Here is a 16,153-nt window from a genome sequence, read left to right as displayed (position 1 = left end):
GGCGTACCGGGGCAATTTGGCCTCCTCCTCCCCACAATTCAGGACACGGACGGGCACTCTCCCCTTGCGGACGTCCGCTACCCCTCTGGCTATCAGGACTCCAGGCCTACTGTCTGAATACACTGGTTCTACCAAGGCATGGTAATCCTGACCCTTGAGGCCTATTGCTGCCCGACACCATATCAACATTTCACTTCTTGGGGGTATTACAATGGGGAGGGGGTCACTTACCCTCACACTGCCAATTTCTCCTCCGGCTAGCTCTACTTGCTGCCTCCTCATCAGGGCTCTGATCTCCCTCTGTAGGACACGCTGCTGCCCGTAGCTGGCAGTTTCAGACGCCTGTTGCAACAAAATTATCACTTCGGCAATACAATTTTCTATCACATTTGTACCAAGGGTTAGCAGTGGGTCAGATTCCTTGCGATCAATATCTACAATTATCATCCCCTGACATGGCAATTCCACCCGCCCCACTTTAATGGTTACTTCTTTGTACCCAATTTGAGGTAAGGGCTGACCATTACTAGCCACAATCGTTAAATCATCATCTGGGCCATGGTCAATGTCTGAATCAGCCCAATATCTTTTGTACAGTTTGTGGGGGATGGTTGTTACCTGGGACCCCGTATCCAGGAGGGCATTCAAAGGGATCCCATCCAGCACAATGGGAAGGACCGGTCGTCCTCCCACATACTTGCTGCGGCTGGGGTTTGAGCCGGGCTTCCTCACACCTGGGGGTTGGCTCCTGGCCCCAGGCTCAGCCCGTTTAAAGGACAGCGTCGTGCAATGTGGCCCGCCTGGTTGCAGTGGCGGCAGATCGGTTGTCCTGTTGAATCATACCGGTCTGTGTCTCTGCCTCGGGTCGGCGGAATCCTCCTCTGTCGCATCCATGGGACGTCTTCTGGGCTGGAGGCCAACTCGATTTTTGCAGGCGAGGGGGTCATTTGTAGAGACTGCACGGTCTTGGCAAGGGCAGCCACAGTCTTGGTCAGCTCCTGGAACTGCTGTCTGAGCTCCGCAGTGGGATCCTTATCCAGGGACTGCGCCTCAGCCCCTGCAGTGGCTCGTGTTGCAGGCACCACCCCGGGGTACGTGATAGCAAGAGGCCGGAGGGGTACTGGGTCATTCGGTGTAGATTCTCTCAGTACCCTGATGGCCTGGTCCTTAAACTTGGCAAAGTCCAGAGCAGGGTTCTGCAGGACCAGGATACGCAGCTGGGTCCTGTGGGCATCTGACAGGAGCCCCTCTATGAACTGCTCAGTTAGGAGTTTGTCTTCTTCACGTACACTCTCTGGGTCCACCTGTTTAACTGCTTTCAGGGCCTCCTGCAAGTTTAAGGCATAGTCCCTTAGGCTGTCTGTGGCCCGTTGCTTGCACCCAAAGAATCTCATCTTTATCTCTGCTGCGGTGCGGGTGTCAAAAGTACTCTTTAGCTTGGCCAGTATCTGGGCTGCTGTCCCTTTATCTGTATCAGGCCAGGACTTCGCTTCACGCTGGGCTGCGCCGGCTAGCTGTCCCATTAATATGCCCACCTTCTGGCTCTCAGTCAGAGGATACACCCGGAACAAGCTGTGCAGGCTTTCTCTGAAGTCACTCAAGGTATGGGACTCCCCGGAGTACTGCGGCAGCCATTCTGCTCCTGGTATGTACGGCATGGTGATCGGCATTACCGGCGCTACAGTGGGGGCTGGGGCGACGGCGACTGGGACTACTTCGGCCGGTGCTGCGGCGCCCTGGGCGATGGCAGCCACCTGCTCTCCCTCGGAGTCGGACATCTTCCTCCCCCTTAGTGAACCTTACCAGGCTCCGTTCACTTTTCAAATTTTCTTCTGGGTCGCGCGGGGTTAACAGCGCTCTGCTCTGATGGCGCGCTCCCTTCGCGCTCTTTGTCAGGCACGCCCCCCTTCTTCCTGCGCTCGGCGCGGCTAATGGCGGCGGCAATTTACAACCAGTACACAGTCTTTTACACAGTTCTTCAGGCGCACAGTACCCGATGTGACCGGGCACGAAATCCTGTTCGTGACGCCAAAAGTTGACTCGCCCACCCCAGGGCTATGGGACACCCGGTGCCGGGCCGGACTAGTCCGGTGGTAGTCAGTGGTGGCTGGGCCCGGCTCCGTGGCCCTGGTGGGTGTCAGTTGAATATGTGGCTGATGACTTTAATGTTTGTGTTCGTGACGCCACCTGTGGTATGCGGCTATTAAGCCGCCGCTGCGGTATGAGGCCTCCGGGATAGTGTTATGTCAGCAATGGTGGTACTGCTCCCCACAGGTGGAGCAATGCCCGGGGCACAGTTGGTGTTTGTGGAAGTCTATGGTGCTGCGTGACTAACACGGTGCAGGGCCGACAAGCAATGAAAGAAACAGGCACAAACAGTAGTCTCTTTACCTTCTCCTCTTTTACTCGGCAGAAACTTAGTCCAGGGAGACCGTCACAGATGGTAAAGATGATCCGGCCGGCCTGGAAGTGCCTGGGGTGATCTTTGGCCAGTTGAGTATGAGGCCTACTCCTTAATCTTTCTCTGCTGTTTTAGGACACTGCACTTTGGGTTCGCAATTGCCCTCTTGCTGCTGGGACTTGTTGTTCGTCCCCTTTTCTGTGTGGTAGACTGCGCAGGCCCTCTCTGGTGCTTCTCTGCTGGAGCCCACACCAGGCCCTTGGGATGCAGTTGTACCTTCAGATTGCTTCTGGGACAGGGGGCTTGCAGCTCTCCTGCCCTCCGGATTCAGCACCAGGGATGGATTTTATGCCCTGGCAACTACAGACTCCGATGTCCGAGTCCCTGCTGTGCCTCTCTGCTCCCCTTGCTTCACTGGGCCAAGCTATCCCAGCTCTAGGCCCCAGTTTACAAGGCAGCACTACCCTGCGTCTGCACTCTTTCACTCCTGTGTCCAGACTAACTACCACTTCCTCCTTCCAGCCAGACTTAAGGAATGCTCCCTGAAGTTCCAGGTTCAGAGCTCCCCCTGCTGGCCGGAGGGAGAACTGTGTTGAGTGTTAACTTACTGGCCAATAGATCTCCCAATTACCTCCAGGCTCAGCATTAACCCTTCTGGGAGGGCAATGCTGTTGTGGCGACCAGGTCCTGGGGCGCCACAGAAGGTCTACATGAGGTTTCTGAAAATCTCATGTACTAGGGTGGAACAGTAAAACGACGCTCATTCTCGGCAAATACTTAGAAAAACACTACATTTTTGATAGGATAAAACCTTTAGGACACAATAAGTGTGATTGATGATACTTTTGACCTTATCTTTTTCGTATTTCCTTACTTCTTGCATTTGGATCATTTTCTTTCAGCTTCCTCTCGACTTCACGTTGCTTTGTAATATGGTCGCAGCAGTCCAGGAAAGCAGCAACGCAGTTGTCTCCATCCGCAATCTTTCGAGAACGACGTTCACAATTGTGACCCATGGGGTTGTCAAGCATACCGTCGTCGCAACATGTCTTCTCCTTTCCTGTGTATTGTGATGCTAAAAGGATAAAGAAGATCATTGTAGATGTGGTGACTATTCAACAACAAAAAAAAATAGAAACTCAGCAGATGACCAGTAACCAATCACTGCTCCAGTTTTACCCTTTTTGTCCCGTTCTTGAATCAGCAGAGCTGAGGAACGTCGTCTACGCTTCAGTTTTGGTTCACATAAAGGCTCTGTTAAACAATAAGATCCAAATTATAGATTTTACAAATTATTTTGGATAAAATAATCCAAATAGAATTCCTCATTCATTACTACAGATAGTTGTCACACTGCAATAAGGGAGCTGCCAAAGCTACAAGCAATATAACTTCAGAGTGCAGTTAGCAGGCAAACCACCAGAGGGCAGAAGAGTAGTCAGTATACCGGGTCAGCAGCAAGAGGTCCAGACATTAGCATAGGGAGAGACAAGTTGAAGTCAGGTGATAGCCGAGAGTCAGTAGCAATGGAAGTAGCAGGAGAGAGAGATGGAGGCCAGAGTCAGGAATGAGAATACGGGTCAGAACCCGGGAAGTCCAAGAACAAACAAGGGAGGATGACAAACAGGTCAGGACCTATTTGAAAAAAAAAACCAAAAAAACGTTTTGCCTCTTAGAAGGTAGAGAGGGGAAAAAAATCAAGAAAAAAAAATGGGTCTGACTTAACATTAAAGGTGTTTGTCAACTACTTGGCCATCCAATCTGATTACACGTTTCCCCCAGTAAAAAATAATAAATAATAATAATGATAAAAATAATAACATCCATAATCACCTCTCATACCTCTGGCGTTCCAGCGGTGCCGCTCATGCAGCTCATGGTGCTGGGGATCACGTGGAGTTGTGATGCAATGCGAGTCCAACGTCCAATCAGCTCTGGCTTCCTTCTCCCCGCCTTCCAACTAAATGAGCAATCAACAGGAAGTGAGCACAGCCGCAGCCCTCACTTCCTGTTGATTGCTCGAGACGGAAATGGGCACTGAATGGATATGGGGCACACATGATGCTGCAACCCCATGTGAGCCCCGTCACCACAAGCCACGGCACCACTCAAAGGCCAGTACGGGAAGTGAGTATAGGCTTTTACTTGGGGGAAATATGTGGAATCAGAAGGGATTTGTCCTAGTAGTGGACATCCCCTTTAAGAACTATTACCATGAAGGTAATCTGACTGTTAAATTGATGAAACTAGTCCTTTAAATTAACACATTATCTATTTATGAGTGGTCAAAAAATATGTTCCGTCCAGTCCACCTCCGACTCCATTTTTTTTTAAAACTACTTGAGAGATGTTATGATTTCTAAGTGAAGAGAAAATACATTTGCGTTCTGATTATCACCAGGAGCCTCGTTATGATCGATGAGGATCTTTGGCATGGTGCAATTAACCAATTCCCATTCGTATACCATGCCATTGTAAGCACAGAGAACACTTTTGTTAAACAATGGTTCCTGGACCTGATCTCTGAGGGGTCGTCATCTGGAAACTTGTGTGCAAGGCAAGACCGGTATCATAAAACACTCCCGGCGCATCGGCACCACTCCCCGGTGTGCAGCCAATGTCGTATTGTTCCACGGAATCCCAAACCTTAATGGACGGAGAAATTAATTTTAGAGAAAATTGAAGATTGAATAAATAATATTTTTATAACATTTCCATCATTATATTGTCACCTTTTTCTGGGAGATCTTCAGTTTGTCATTGATCACATAGACACCTTTATCCACAGCGACCAGTCCAACAGCCGCATTATGGTCTGCTTGTAGCTTCAGCTTCATGGAGCCTCCAGGGTTCTGTATTGCGTTGTCTCTATCTTTATCTCCTGTTACCACCAGCTATGGGAAACAATAAAATATTAGCATTATGAACTTCTAGTACAATCCTGCATCCTTAAAACCAGGGAAGTTGCTGGAAGAGATATTTCTTCATGTGCCCAAGTGTCACGTGTGTCAAGATGGGTTCAGGATCAGAGCTTTCTATTACTATCTTACACCATGCACATTTAAATGGTGTTATTTTCTTTTGGGCACTTAGTGGTTAACTCTTTTCTGTACTGTAGCAGTCTCTCTTAGCTATCGGCTATTTGATGATTTCTGGCCTGTATATAATCCCTTTGCTTCCTGGAGAGGTTGCTGGATATTCAACTTAGTTGGAGCTAGCCCAGGAGCAAGGTGGTCAGGTCTGTTACTTACTGCTTAGATCTTTTTGTAACTTCTGCGATTGTTGTCATTCTTCCTTCCTCCTTTTCTTTGTACCTTTCCATGTACCTGTGTTATCCCCCGAAGCAGGTTTTAGGTGTGAGCGAGTTTTTGTTTACCCCCGTATTTGTACTGTGTAGTTGTATGTTTGGGCTCCATCTGGGTCATTCCCCTGGGTGGTGGACACAGTTGTTAGGGCCTGGATGGGACACAGGGTCACGCTGGAGGCTCGACCCTGACTACCACAAAGTCTACCATCAGGGTAAGGGACAGCTCACAGTCTATAGTCATAGTGTCAGTTTAGGAACCCTGTTCCACCCAATTCCCTATATTATCCCATTACACCGAGATACAGAGTAAATGAAAAAGGGTATTAACAAGTCTTTTTGTCTTGGCTACGTATATAGATACAGGACTCGGTTGGTGATTTCTCAACCGTCCTTCTGGGTAAAGCAAAGTCTAGCTATAACAATGCATCAAATGGAGTCCAGGACTTAGAGATGTCTTCCATAGGTGTTTCTGTCTTTACAGTTGGGCACCAGCCTTGTTCTTTTAGTGAATCGTTATCTGTCAATCTGGCGGCCCTGAGGCTCAGTCGCCACAGGGAACTGCATCTTTTTTAAGATGTAGTATTCATTCCGGGTAACAGGAGGTTAATCGCTGGTGTTTGTTTCACTTACACAACATCCAGTCAGTGAGTTAGCCAGTTATACAACACAAGAAGCCAGACAGCCTGGGAAATTCCCGGTTACCAGGGCAACAGCCACTATGAGTCATCCAAAAGGTGGGGGCTGTACTCAGGGAGTGGGAGCACACAACCAGCTTCTAGTCTGAATAGTCTGAGACTCTGAGCAACATGGTCGCTAAGAGAGAGTGCTTGAGAGCTTCTTTTAGCTAGAACCGGGCAGACTGGAAGAGGGTGAGAGGCAACCGGTGGAGATGGTGAGATATAGGAGAACATGGTAGCTGGATGTCAAGCCTAACCGTTCCCACAGTCCCAGCGCTGGCAGGGTGCAGAAGCCCTAGGGCAGATTATACTCTATGTTGTCTGCCAGAATCTGCAGGGGATGGGGATTTTAAGTCCCATCGCCCACCATCCATTTTTTCAAAGCACAGTGACACACAGGATCCGGGGTCAGATCTGCAACCAGGCCCCACGGCAGGATCCACCCCACCTGCATACGGGATGGGACACTTAACAGAGACATGGGGATCCCCAACCAAGCGCAAGGAAAGGTGGTCTCACACTCCACAGACACCTGTGATTGCCTCTGATTTACCTGGGAACGGCTGAGGCAGCACCTCCGGGTCATCTTACAACTGTGAGTAAAGAGAACTTTGAACTGTAGCCCGCTGTGTCGTTCTTCTCTTTTCCGGTGCCATTGCCACGCACTTCGGTGCTCACGTGGACTACTGCCCTCGTCATCCACCCAGGGCCCGCTCCACCTGTGGGAGTGACACCATCCCGGCTGCCATAATACCTGCCCCTAGCGAGGAATTCTACAGCGGCGGCTACTCCTGGCCGAATACCACAGGTGGCGTCATAACAAACTTTCCCCAACACCTCAATTTTCCCTCCATTTACTGCACGCCTCGAGGCAACAGAACCGGGCAAAGCCACCCATGGCATCGCCTGACCTTACCCGAAACCCATCAACGAGTAGATTAACCACCTGCCCTGTGTGGCGTTGCATCACAACTATTGTTAGGTGTAATAGATAAAAAAAATAATGGTATGTTGTCTCGATTACAAAAATCATATATTGTCACTGAACATATGTTTATTGCGCTAAGTTATGTAATGGTCTTCATCCAGTAGTCTCCAACCTTTGGGATAGAAGTCAAACATCAAATGTCATGGGCAGCAGGGAAAACATGTGCCAAGGATCAATGCATACATGGAGTGTTACCCCACGCATATCGCCACTGGATGTGGCTCATTCTTCTGGCCCTTGAGGAAGCCACATCCAGTGGTGATATGCGTGGGGCAACACCCCATGTATGCATGGATCCTTGGCTTTTACACCTTCTAGCCCTCTTTGTCTCCCAGCAGGTTGTATTATACGATCTTAGGTAGCATGTTTATATACTTCTTTTGGATAGGTCTGATTTCGATGTGGTCCATATGCATTTAGTGTTGTACTGGTTTTGCTATATTTTCCCTTATTATAGGGTCTTTTTTGCTACCATTTAGCTGGGCTTAGGAATTGGGGTCTCGATGGTGGTGCCAGATATGGCAATGTTATTTTATTAGCACCATATAGCTTCTATTTGAAGGATCCATTGTGCACGGCTTTTATATCAATAGCTGTGTGTTACAACATATTACTTTTGGTGCGTTTCTTGGTATTGTGAATAAGGATCTCTGTACTAGTACCCCATCATGGGTTCAGACCAGATTCCTGGTCCCGTCCGCAACACTACAGAAATGGTCGTAAATCTCATCTTAGTCAATCACTGGCTCCGCGAGGGTCACTACTCAACTAGTGTTTGGCTGATCCAAAATTTTCAAAATGTCTGACGTAAAATTGTAAATTCAGCTTGTGACATTGTTACTTACCAACCAATGTGTTCCAAAGAAGAGAATTGATTAGCAAAAGGAAAATGTACAAAGAGTTTAAAAGCTTCTATATCTCTTCACTCTTTAAAATAAGAGACATAATATAATACTTCTACTGAAGAATTTTCTTACCGTCCCCATACAGGTATCTTGCACATCAATCCAAATAGAGTCAGCCACGATTTCCCGTCCTGCTCCGGTTGTCACCGTGTAGTATGACAAAACGCGGAATGACGGGATAAATTCTTCTGTTATTGGTATTAACATAGTCACAAGAGCCTGGCCAGCCTCTCTTGCCTGAGTCCCTACTCTCATTATTCTTCCTTTGTTCATTATCTAGAAAAAAAATAGATCAAGGTCTCAGAAATGAAACTCAACACTAAGATGAGTGAACCCGAGGTTAACAGACTTTACAAGAAAAAAAAGAGTTCGGGTGCTTTATGTGTGCAAATCACTCACACGAGCATCGGTGTGCTCGGGTACACTTGGTGCGCTGCTCAATCCAAGCCGTTGCTGTGTTTGAACAGCTCGCACTTGGGTTAACAACAGCGTGATGGGCTGTAGTGTGCACCAAACAAAAAAAAAAATGGGAAAACCTCGCCCGCCCACTCTGGAAGTGATCTGTTTATGACTGGCTGCATGTAAGCAGAGACCCAAACTGCCCATATAGGGACTTCCATTGGGGTTCAGATCAAATCCAGCTCCCAAACCAAACTTTAAAGTCAGGCTAAACCCGCCGAACCAAACTTCTAAGGGTCCACTCATCTCTACTCAACACTAAAGGGTGCTTTACACACTGCGACATCGCTGCGATTGCTAGTGATGTCGTGCGCGATAGCACCCGATCCCGTCGTTCGTGCGATATGTGGTGATCGCTGCCGTAGTGAACATTATCACTACGGCAGCATCACACGCACATACCTGTTCAGCGACGTCGCTGTGACCGCCGAACAATCCAACCTTCAAGGGGGAGGTGCGTTCGGCGTCACAGCGGCATCACACAGCAGCCGTCCAATAGCCGAGGAGTGGCGGAGATGAGCGGCCGGAACATCCCGCCAACCTCCTTCATTTCCCACTGCCAGTGGAGGCAGGTAAGGAGATGTTCGTCGTTCCTGCGGTGTCACACACAGCGATGCGTGGTGCCGCAGAAATGACGAACAACCAGCAGCATGCACAACCAGCGACATTTTGAAAAGGAGCAACGTGTCAACGATCAACGTTTTTTGCCATTTTTGCGATCGTTGATCCTCGCTCCTTGGTGTCACACGCTGTGATGTCGCCAACGGCGCCGGATGTGCGTCACTAACGACGTGACCCCGATGACATATTGTTAGCGATGTTGCAGCGTGTAAAGCACCCTTAAGGGTGCGTGCCCACGATCAGTGTTTGCAGTATTTTGCATGTAGCGTGTTTTCACTGCGTTCAAAACGCTGCGGTGTACAGTACAAGTGTGACGCCCTGGCAAATCCAGGTAGTCACAGAAAGAGTTAATCCTCCTTGGCAGCTACACAATCCCCACACAGATGTACACCAGCCAATCAGGCCCTACTCACCCCCTCCCCAGGAAAAGGGAGGGGGCAAGAGGAGCTAAGGAAGTGGAGAGAATTTTAGTTTCAGTTGTGCAGTAGTCAGTGAAGCGCTGACAGGGGAAGCTTGGAGTTCCCCGGGACAAGGTGGTAGCCGGGGTTAGAGCCCTGGACTACCGGACTAGGTGGCTGTGAGGGCCACAGGCAACGGAGTTCCGGTCGCGGGAGAGGGACCTGATCCGGAGGCCGTTCAAACGGACTAGTCCAGACAAGAAAGAGACAGACAGAGAGTGTGGAAAGAAGGGCCCTGGCTGTACATCTGGGTGTGGAACCCGAAGACACCCGCCAAAGGTCACCGGCCATTTGGCAAGTTGGTTGACAAAACAGACTCTGTTTCCTGACCCTACACATGAAAGCAGCCTCATCCAACACCAGGACAACCGAACTGTAAGTGTGCTGATCCCTGCAAGCCCTGCCACCACCACAAGTTACAATTGGGCCCCGGGACTACAACTTCCCTACCCATGGAGGGGATCCTACCTTGCTGCCCCACACCATCAGTCCCGGGCATGGTCCCCAGAGGCAGCGGTGGTGCCACCATCTCATCACCACAACCCACGGGTGGCGTCACAGACAATCTCCTTTTATGTGCCGCCCCGTGCCAGCAGCCGGCGCTGCTTAAGTCCGGACCTTCAAAGGTGGTAGCTTGAGGGTCTCCGGACCTGGGGGCCTCGCGGACACGCCGAGTGAAAAGGGGGATGGACGTATATGTACGTTGTAAGTTTGTGACGCCACCCACGGTGTGTGGTGAAGTGGGACACCACCGCTGCTGTTGCGGGACACCCGGGGGAGATGTTGTGCAGCAAGCTGTTAACCCCTCTGTGGGCAGGGATGGTGGCCCCGGGACCCGATGGCTCCAATGCAGGGGGACGGACGACCGCAGGGGGTGTAGGTGTACTCACTGTTAGAAACAAACACACGAGTCTCTGGTAAACCAAGGTGATGGTGGCCGGTGCCACGGCCAGCTGTACTCGGGGTCCCCCACCCGGCTGGTGGTCTCTATCCTTGTCCTGCACTGTTTTCTTAGAGAATGACTTCCCAGTATAAAACTTAGGAGTCCACTCCTGGCTGAATGTGGCCTAAGGAGCCATGCCCACAGACGCTGGCCCGTGGGATCTATAAGCCTTGGTGGTGACCTCTTATCCCTAATCGGTGGGCTGTTGTCTTCTATGAGGGACTTTGGGTGGGACAGAACCTCTAGTCCTGGCCTCAATCGGTTAATTAACCAGCTCCAGTCGATTATGGTTTCTGGCTTCAGGGCCCGAGTACCCCGCTTTGGGCTACGGTTTCCGGGTCGGTTCCCCATGTCGGTACTGGCGGGCTACAACCCTGACTCGGTCCACCTCGGTTCCACCAAGTCGTCTTCTCGTCTCCTGCTGACGGAGACCACCATCTGCCTCCTAGCCAGTGGTACCAGGGCTCTAACCCTGGCACCTTCAAATTGAACTCTCTCTCCTGCTGCTGGGACTACACCTAGCCGCAGCTCCTCTCAACTTGAACTTCAACAGAATCTGTCTACTTTCCCGCCCTGAGCTGTCTAAACCCCTGGGTGGGTGTGCACCAACCGCCTGGCCACGCCCACTGGTGTGTCCATCAGTCCCTAAGGGTGTGACTAGGGTTTAATGGTTGGCTGAATGTTTCCTAAGTGTGGGAAGATGTTATGCAGGGGCCTAATTGTGACTACCTGGATTCTCCAGGGCATCACACAAGCACAGTGGAAGGATTTCTAGAAATCCAGCGCCCACTGTGCTTGTTTTTTCCACAGCAAACACTGACCTGCGGTGCGTCTTTCCAGACCGCGGCATGTCAATTGTTTGCTGCAGATTTCTCTGTAGGGAGAACAACAAGCGAGAGACGGCAGTGCACTGAACCCTGATCGTGGGTACAAGCAGCTGTGATCTCCTGCGGAGGGGACTCGCGGACCCGCAGGTCAGGACCTGCTCCGTCCAGGACGCAGTGAGTCCTGATCGTGGGCACATTTAGACATTTGTTGACTACAAAACACGTGGTAAGTACAACTTACCATACACCTTATACATTCTCATCAATAATACATTATTTTCTGTGGCTAGGGATTAGTCCCATGGCTAAATCACATGGATCCAGGTTGTACAGATCCTAAATATGACACTTAAAAAAACGTATTTGTTGGAGTGCAACAACCGGCACCCCTACCAATCAGCTGTTACCAGTGCCAGCATCAGTTTGAAGCTCTCGGATGCTGATGGAGAAAAGCAGTTCCGTCATTTCTATAGAGTTTATGGTTGACTACTACAGATCCATCCGCTATTGAAATGAAGATGTTCTACCTGACCGAAACCACTGTAATGTTGACGGAGCTGCTGTGTTCTAGCAGAATCCAAAAACTTTATGAAGCTGCCAGCGCCAGTTGGAAAGGGCGCCTAGCTTTGCACCCTCACCCTCAGATATTGATGGTCTATTTTAAGCATAGACCATCCATAAAAAAGTAGTGGCCCAACCTCTTTAATATAGAGACCTCCAAAGTGTAGAGTGGTTAGGAAGATCTACTGTCTTTATGGAGGATATGATATGTTCATTTACATACATAACATGGATAGTGCACTTATTTAAATATGTAGCTTGCAATTTGTCATTTTCTGTGCGGTGGCACGATAGTAGAACACACAGTTGATGCTCTACCATATAGTGCAGAAGGTCATTGGGCATCCCAGAAGCAGGATGTCCTGCAATCATCCAACTACTGGGGTCCTCTTCCAACAATGAGACAATGTCCGTATCAGAGAACCACTTTAGTGATGATTCCCAGTAAAAAAGATTGTAGGAGGATGTGAATCCAATGTCAACACAATATGGTCATGTGAATGTGCTGTACTTTAGGTCCAATAGCCAAACTCTGATAACACAGTGTGTCCACCCGTAACCTGTCCACCGCCATTAATTTGAGAATGGTGGCAGCTATAGGCATAGAAGTGGTGTCTAGGTATAGTAAAGTAGCCATGCGCTATGCAATGAAGCCACCTATAGCGCCACCTGGTAGAAATCAACGGAGTTAGCATTTTTATCTCGAAAACGGAACGAGATAGAGAAAAAAAGTGAATTACAAAGTTGCAGGGCATCATCAATTCAATACGAATCGACACCTTGCATACAGAAATGCTATGATTAGAACGTGTAACACTCACAAGGCTGCGGACGTGAAGCGATACCTCATGGAGACCTTCCTACAAGTCATTGGGTATGGTGGCTGTGTGGAGTGGCCTCCACGCTCACCTGACCTGACCCCATTGGACTTCTTTCTGTGAGGTCACATCAAACAGCAGGTGTATGCGACCCCTCCACCAACATTGCAGGACCTACGACGACGTGTCACAGATGCTTGTGCAAACGTGTCACCTGCCATATTGCACAGCGTGCAGCAAGATACAGTATGCTGTGCAGAGGCCAGATGTGCATTGCAGCTGACGGGGGACACTGAGCATCAAAGTTACATGAGCGCCATATGCGTGACCAGCATTCAATGTTTTGGGAGGGTCATGGGTTTCATATCATAGCATTTCTGTATGCAAGGTGTCGATTCGTATTGAATTGATGATGCCCCACAATTTTTTAATTAACTTTTTTTCTCTATCTCATTCCGTTTTCGAAATAAAAATGCTAACTCCGTTGTTTTCCACCAAGTGTCGCTATAGGTGGTTTCATTGCGTAGTGCATGGATACTTTACTATACCTAGACACCACTTCTATGCCTATAGCCGCCGCCGTTCTCAAGTTAATGGCGGTGGACAGGATATGGGTGGACACACTGTATAAACTCAGATATTTGTAAGGTTTAGACCTAGCGAATGACAAGGAACTGAAACAACTTACCACATAGTTGTATTGCTTGATCTGGTTTTGAACAGACGGGTCATTATTCCGGAGAATAAAGTTGATAGCGACATTTTCTCCTAAATTCACTTCTCCTCCGGCGACACTGAGATGTAAGTAATTGCCACCTTTGGGTCTGTAAGCGGAGGCCACCATGCTGGCAGAGGCTTGTTGGTCCCTTTCTAATTTTGTATCTGTTGTTGTTACCTAGATGCAAAATAATAAAAAAAAGTCTCAGTAAACAATAATATCTATCATTGACCTATGTTAGCCACTATATACGTTTCTTCTAATCATAACATTAGCGTATCTGAATGGCCTCGGAGGAACCCCATTGACTGATAATAGTATCCAATGGTGCTCCGTTGAGACTTCCATCATTTTCCATCAAAATTGACGGATGGCAGAATAAAATGTGAACAGAGGGTAAATAAACATCGCTAAATCAACACCCTACACATTCATTTGTCTTTCTTTCTATTAACCCTTTAACAACCTATGATGTATGGGTACAGCATAGGTCATGTACTGCTCTTTGATGATGGCTCGAACGGTGAGCCCGCATGTTTCTCTGCGCATGTTGGCTGATCTGATCAACCATCATATGCCTCTAACAAGCGCAGGTGGATTGGAGATCCACCCGTGCCTGTTTATTAGTTAAACCCTGCATTCAATTTCTGACAGCAGGATTTAACGTGCTCCAACAGCGAGTGCATCATTCCCCACTTGTATAGGCAGCCCTGTGATGTAGTTGTGGGGCACCGATGGCTGATCATGAAAGCTGGGGGTCAGCTGATGTCCCCTGTCACTGTGATGATGTACTGTAGTTCCTAGCTATGCGTAAAGTAGAAGGAAAAGGTTAACCAACGCTGCCGTGTGGAATGAGGAGATCACTCAGGAATATATTCTATTATTATTTTATTATTCAACGCATTTCAGAGTTTTGAGAACTCCTTCAAGAATCAAAATCAGTGATGTACATTTGGGTTTTTTATTCCTGAAGAAGGTGTTCTCAAAACTCTGAAACGCGTTGAATAATAAAATCAGAAATATATTCCTGAGTGATCTCCTCATTCCACACGGCAGCGTGGGTTCACCCTTTCCTTCTACTTTATGTACCATATTTTTTGTATGATAAGATGCATTTTTCCTCCCAAATATCTGGGAGGATAATGAGGGGTGTGCCTTAAAATCCGAATATAGCTTACCGGGAGGTGCAAAATTCGCATGTGGGGCTGTCTGTATGAGCAGCCGGCTGCCTATCTCTGCGGGAAGTGCGGGCAGCTTCTGTGCGGCTGTCTGTGTGGGTGGCCCTCTGTGCACCTGGCTCTCCATGCGGGCGGCCAGATGCCTCACTGTGCGGGCGGCTGGAAGCCTCACTGTGCAGGCAGCGGAAGCTCTGGCTTCAAATGACAACACCCGGAGTCAGCGCGTGCGCAGATGGAGCTCTCATCTGGGAGCTTCATCTGCGCACGCACCGCTCCAGGCACCATTTCTTTGAAGCCTGGACCGCCGACAGAGCATCTTGGACACCCACCGCACTAGCCTGCTCCACACAGCCACCGCAGATTCTGCTGCCAGCACAGACCCACCACTGCCAGCAAAGACCCCCACCGCTGCCAGCTCAGACCCCACCAGCACCGTCCCTGCCTCCTGTGACTGCACTCCACCACCGCTGCCGACCCCCTCCAGTAAGACAAAACTGGAGTATATGACGGACCCCATTTTTTTTTTTTACCTTTTTTTAATCTCTAAATTTGGGGTGTGTCTTATAATCCGGTTGGTCTTATAAAACGAAAAATATGGTATATCTATTCATCTTCTGGGTTTGCAGCAGCCTCTGTGGTATTGATTTCTTGCTCCTATAGTAGTTGTGATTCTCACAACTACCCTAGGTGAGTGATTCCTTGTTGTTTTGTTCTGGTACCACCAGGATAAGACCCCAGTTGCGCCTTTGCCTTTTCCATTTTTTTTTACTATGTTATAGTTCCTGTGAATGCCGGATGAATGCCAGCGTTCATAGGAAGACAGCATTTGTGCTGTAAAGAATAGTGCCGAATCACTCCACTGTGCAGCAAAAGCAATAAGCTCCAAGTCCCCTTTTACTAGTAAAAACAATAAAAAGTGTAAAAAAAAAAAAGTTTTTGGAAAAATGAAAAAGTTAAGCACAAAAATTCATATCCTCTCTTTTGAAACTAAAATAATAAAAAATAAATAATATACTTATTTGGTATTGCCACATTCAGAAATGCCCGATCTAACAAAATATAAAATAAATAAATTGGATCAGTAAAAGGCATAAGGAGAAAAAAAATCAAAATGCCAGAATTACGCTTTTTAGTTGCCACAACATTGCATCTACACAAATATTGTATAAAAAATAAGCTTTCACATTACCAGATCTTGAAAAATGAGAATGCTGGGTCTCGAAAAATGGCGCCAAAAATGCAATTCTTTTTTAGACAAATTTTTGCTTTTTTTTTCCCCACTTAAATCAATA

General features: G+C 48.3%; 1 protein-coding gene across 1 annotated transcript in view; it reads right to left on the bottom strand.

Moving 5' to 3' along the window:
• Window positions 1-16,153, bottom strand: part of LOC142304352 (complement C3-like) — a 183,472-nt gene that overhangs the window by 120,513 nt on the left and 46,806 nt on the right. The window contains exons 12-17 of the mRNA XM_075346657.1: window positions 13,654-13,860; window positions 8,351-8,554; window positions 5,134-5,295; window positions 4,918-5,047; window positions 3,581-3,655; window positions 3,276-3,476 (exon numbers count right to left, since the gene is read on the bottom strand). Coding sequence (XP_075202772.1) covers window positions 3,276-3,476; window positions 3,581-3,655; window positions 4,918-5,047; window positions 5,134-5,295; window positions 8,351-8,554; window positions 13,654-13,860 — 979 coding nt within the window. The remainder of the gene's footprint in view (window positions 1-3,275; window positions 3,477-3,580; window positions 3,656-4,917; window positions 5,048-5,133; window positions 5,296-8,350; window positions 8,555-13,653; window positions 13,861-16,153) is intronic.

This window comes from Anomaloglossus baeobatrachus, chromosome 4 (assembly GCF_048569485.1).
Source record: "Anomaloglossus baeobatrachus isolate aAnoBae1 chromosome 4, aAnoBae1.hap1, whole genome shotgun sequence".
Classification (NCBI taxonomy): domain Eukaryota; kingdom Metazoa; phylum Chordata; class Amphibia; order Anura; family Aromobatidae; genus Anomaloglossus; species Anomaloglossus baeobatrachus.
The sequence above is the reverse complement of the archived record's forward strand: the minus strand, read 5'-3'. Positions and strand labels throughout refer to the sequence as shown.